Raw genomic sequence first — 3,505 nt, forward strand, 5'->3', positions numbered from 1 at the left:
TCGGGGTCTCTGAGACCCCAGCTAGAACATGATAAAATGCAATAGAGGTGTGACGTGCATTCAGTTTCTGTCTGGTGTTGAGGTTATTCTAAACTATTCTACTGAATCCCAAATAAGTGTACACACACACACAACAAAGTCAATGTAAAGTCAAACACAAGAGTCATGTGAGGCGTCGATTTTTTTTCAAACCAGCTGTCCCGACCTTCCGATACTGCACGACGTTCGAAGCTTCAAACGTCATCAATCATGTGGTATTGTCATTTTGATACAAGCATCGCCACAGTGTGTGATACTATAGTGCTTTGAAAACTGCATCGGAGCCTCGGAGCCTCGGTATCAATCGTCCCATCACTACAAAGAATCCAGCGTTACGTAAACAGTGGATGCAGTTTGTTTTCCGGAGCAGCAACGGAGTTTCGCAAGTGTGTTTGTTGACGAACGTTTTATAAACAAGGCCCAGTTTGACGCTGGATTTGCACATCGTTTGATACTGAAAGATGGAGCGGTCCCAGCAATAAAAGATCTCAGTCATGATTCGGAACCGGAGGCGGCAGTTGGCAATCGGGCAAGTGCTCGTCACTCTTTAGCTCCACCCACGGCACGCCTCCAGGAGCTCGGTTGTTTTTGGAGAGAATCGTAAAGCTGAATCTTTATTTTATAAATATGATAAAACTAAAGAATTTTTGGAGATATGAAGGATGCAGTACTACTCGATAGGTACTCAAGATTAATATGAAATTGGGTGAAATTGTGTGTGTTAGGTCCCCTTTATTATTTGTCTCAGTTCAGTATTTCATGTCCGTTTTTTTAAGTAGCCATGTATAAATGGGACCTGTTATTATTGCAAAATAAACAGCTTTATGATGTAATAATAACCAGCTCATTAATAAAAACCACAAACAACATAAAATGAAGTTGCTTTGTACTTTAACTTTATTTTTCCCAACACAATTACAAATTTGAACACCACCAGAAAGCAAAGACCCATGATACATATTTAATTATTCCTCATCTTCAGCATCCATAGAGCTTGTTGATCCTCAGGATGTCGGTGTTGGACATTCCCTGCCTCTGTCCGATTTCCACCATCTCATCAGGAATGGGAGTGATGGTTTCCAGCCCGGGCTGGATGGAGAAGGCTGTTCTTCCATAGTGCATGATGGAGCCGTAGTCGTATGGAGTGTTTTGGTTGTTGGTGTTTTGTTTCTGGAAGTTGTAGGCCATATCAGGAGACATGTTCTCCCAGTTGATCTTGACGTACTCATCCCGATCGCTCCTGGTTTGCTCGTGGTAGAAGCCCAGGGCATGATTGAGCTCATGCTGAACGATGCCGTGATACACACAGCCTTGCCTGTTGAGGGAGACCACCTGCTTGCCACCAGTTCTGCCAAGAGAAGAGTAGCACCTGAGAGGAGAGAGGAAGTAATAGGGTTCAAATTATTTTTTTTTGGACCTTGGACTAAGGACTGATAAATATTTCTTGTTGAAACTGTATGATTGTTCTCACCCATCTTTGTTCTCAATACTGATGTAGTCACTCTGAGTTGATCTGGCCACAAAGCGGATGCAGGTTTTGGAGTGAAAGGTGGACATGGCATTATACTGATAAAATAACTGACCATATTTATACATCTTGACCACATTTTAACACTATTTTTTGAAACCGATTGCTGACTTCACAGAAATCTGCAAAGTGCCTGACCATTGTTGGACTCCAATATCCTTGTAGTGATGTCCACAGTTTCAGGCTCTGACACAAACACTCCATCAAGGCTTTCATCCTGGTGACAACAACAGAGATGTTTAAAATGTCTCATTTGAGGAACCTTGATTGTTTAGGGAGAGACTAGACCGGATCTTACCATGAGAGGAGATGCCTGTGAGATGCCAAACAGCAGCAGCAGAATGGAGAGGGAGGCTCTTGTGTCCATGTCGTCTCAGTGTGTAGAGATGTTCAGGATGCTCCTGTGCTGAGCTTTGGTGTCTCTGTGCTGTCAGACCTGGACTTTATATTCACCTGAGTAGGTGGGTCTACTGGGGGATTATGGGTAGGGTTTTAGTGTCCAGAGACTAATGTGTGTAACTAAAGGGAGGAAACTCTGACCTCGCCTGTTAGTCCAAAAACGCACAGAATCAGAAATGGTTCCTACATTTGTTTAACTAATCCACTAAAATCAACATTCCCTTGCATGATTTGTATATAGAACATATGTACATACAATATATGGTCTTTATTGCATATTGTTTTACATATTTATTTTTATATCACTTGTTTTTATTTTGTTGTTTCTTGTCACTTGCCACTTGTCACCGTGTGTGTAAGCGCACTTGGCAATAAAGCTCTTTCTGATTCTGAAGTTTCCACGGATTTTAAGTGCATCAAAATAGTGGAGTACAGGGCTGTTTCTACAAAGCTTGAAGTGTCACAATATACAGTCTTCCCAGAATTATCATTAAAAAATGTACTTAATATGCATTCATAGTCGGAAATTATACAGTTCTAGTAATTTCATAGTAAGACCTTTGTTGGACTGAGACACCTTTTAAAGGCACCCACACTCAAACTATAGCACAAGAAGAAATAAATAAATAAATACAACTGTCAACTTGAGCAATAATATTTTTTACAATACCAACTCTTTCTTCACCAGCCTTTTGTGAAACTAAGTATTATTTAGACATATCTCCAATCTAGAGAAGTCAAGTACTACTGACAGTAATGGAAAGTCTACCTCAAGAAACAGAACTTTCAAATTACTAAATTGTCAGAGTATTTAGTTTAGATCAACAAAAATCTGAAGTGATCATCTGAAGAACAACAAGAGCCAAAAATGAGAAATTATCAATGCAGTGATGATTATTGCATAATATTATTAGTCCAATTATTACAAAGGATCCCAACAACTGACTAAAAAAGTTTTTTTATGTTTTATGTTTTTTTTTTTTTTTTTTATGTTTTTTAATGCTTAAAGTTCTGGGGACTCTTTCTGTACAGTAAGCTACTGTTTTGGCACACTAAGAAAACAAAAGCTACAGCATGTCCACTTAAATGTTACCAGTACACTCTTAAAAATAAAGGTGCTTCACGATGCCATAGAAGAACCTTTTTGTCTAAATGGTTCCATAAAGAACCTTTAACATCTGAAGAACCTTTCTGTTTCACAAAAGGTTCTTTGTGGCAAAATAAGGTTCTTCAGATTACAAAAAGGTAAGAAAGAGATGGTTCTTTAAAGAACCTTTGACTGAATGATTCTTTAAGGAACCAAAAATGGTTCCGTGAAGAATCTTTTAAGCACCTTTTATTTTTAAGAGTTATGTCTTTCACACTTTAAGTCTGTTTTTCTTAATTAGTAATTTTATAGGAGGAGTTGAATCATGTAGACAACAGGTTAAGTAAAAATATTCATATGCAATAGCGCATAAATATAGTAAAACACTCCTCTTTATAGTTATTTTTCTAGCTGACTGATGAGCTTATGGACACCGAATGGTTATTCTGAGG

At 38.6% G+C, this 3,505-nt stretch overlaps 1 protein-coding gene across 1 annotated transcript; it reads right to left on the reverse strand.

Annotated features, from left to right (window-relative positions):
- Positions 1 to 1,017: 1,017 nt before the first annotated feature.
- LOC107687881 (high choriolytic enzyme 1-like) lies at positions 1,018 to 1,934 on the reverse strand. Its single transcript, XM_016485365.1, has 4 exons — positions 1,866 to 1,934; positions 1,701 to 1,784; positions 1,511 to 1,605; positions 1,018 to 1,408 (listed from the first exon to the last, which is right to left on the reverse strand). The coding sequence occupies exons 1-4, from the start codon at positions 1,932 to 1,934 to the stop codon at positions 1,018 to 1,020; spliced, it is 639 nt and encodes a 212-aa protein (XP_016340851.1).
- Positions 1,935 to 3,505: the final 1,571 nt, after the last annotated feature.

Source organism: Sinocyclocheilus anshuiensis, unplaced genomic scaffold (genome assembly GCF_001515605.1).
Source record: "Sinocyclocheilus anshuiensis isolate Anshui unplaced genomic scaffold, SAMN03320099.WGS_v1.1 scaffold273, whole genome shotgun sequence".
In the NCBI taxonomy this organism is placed as follows: Eukaryota; Metazoa; Chordata; class Actinopteri; order Cypriniformes; family Cyprinidae; genus Sinocyclocheilus; species Sinocyclocheilus anshuiensis.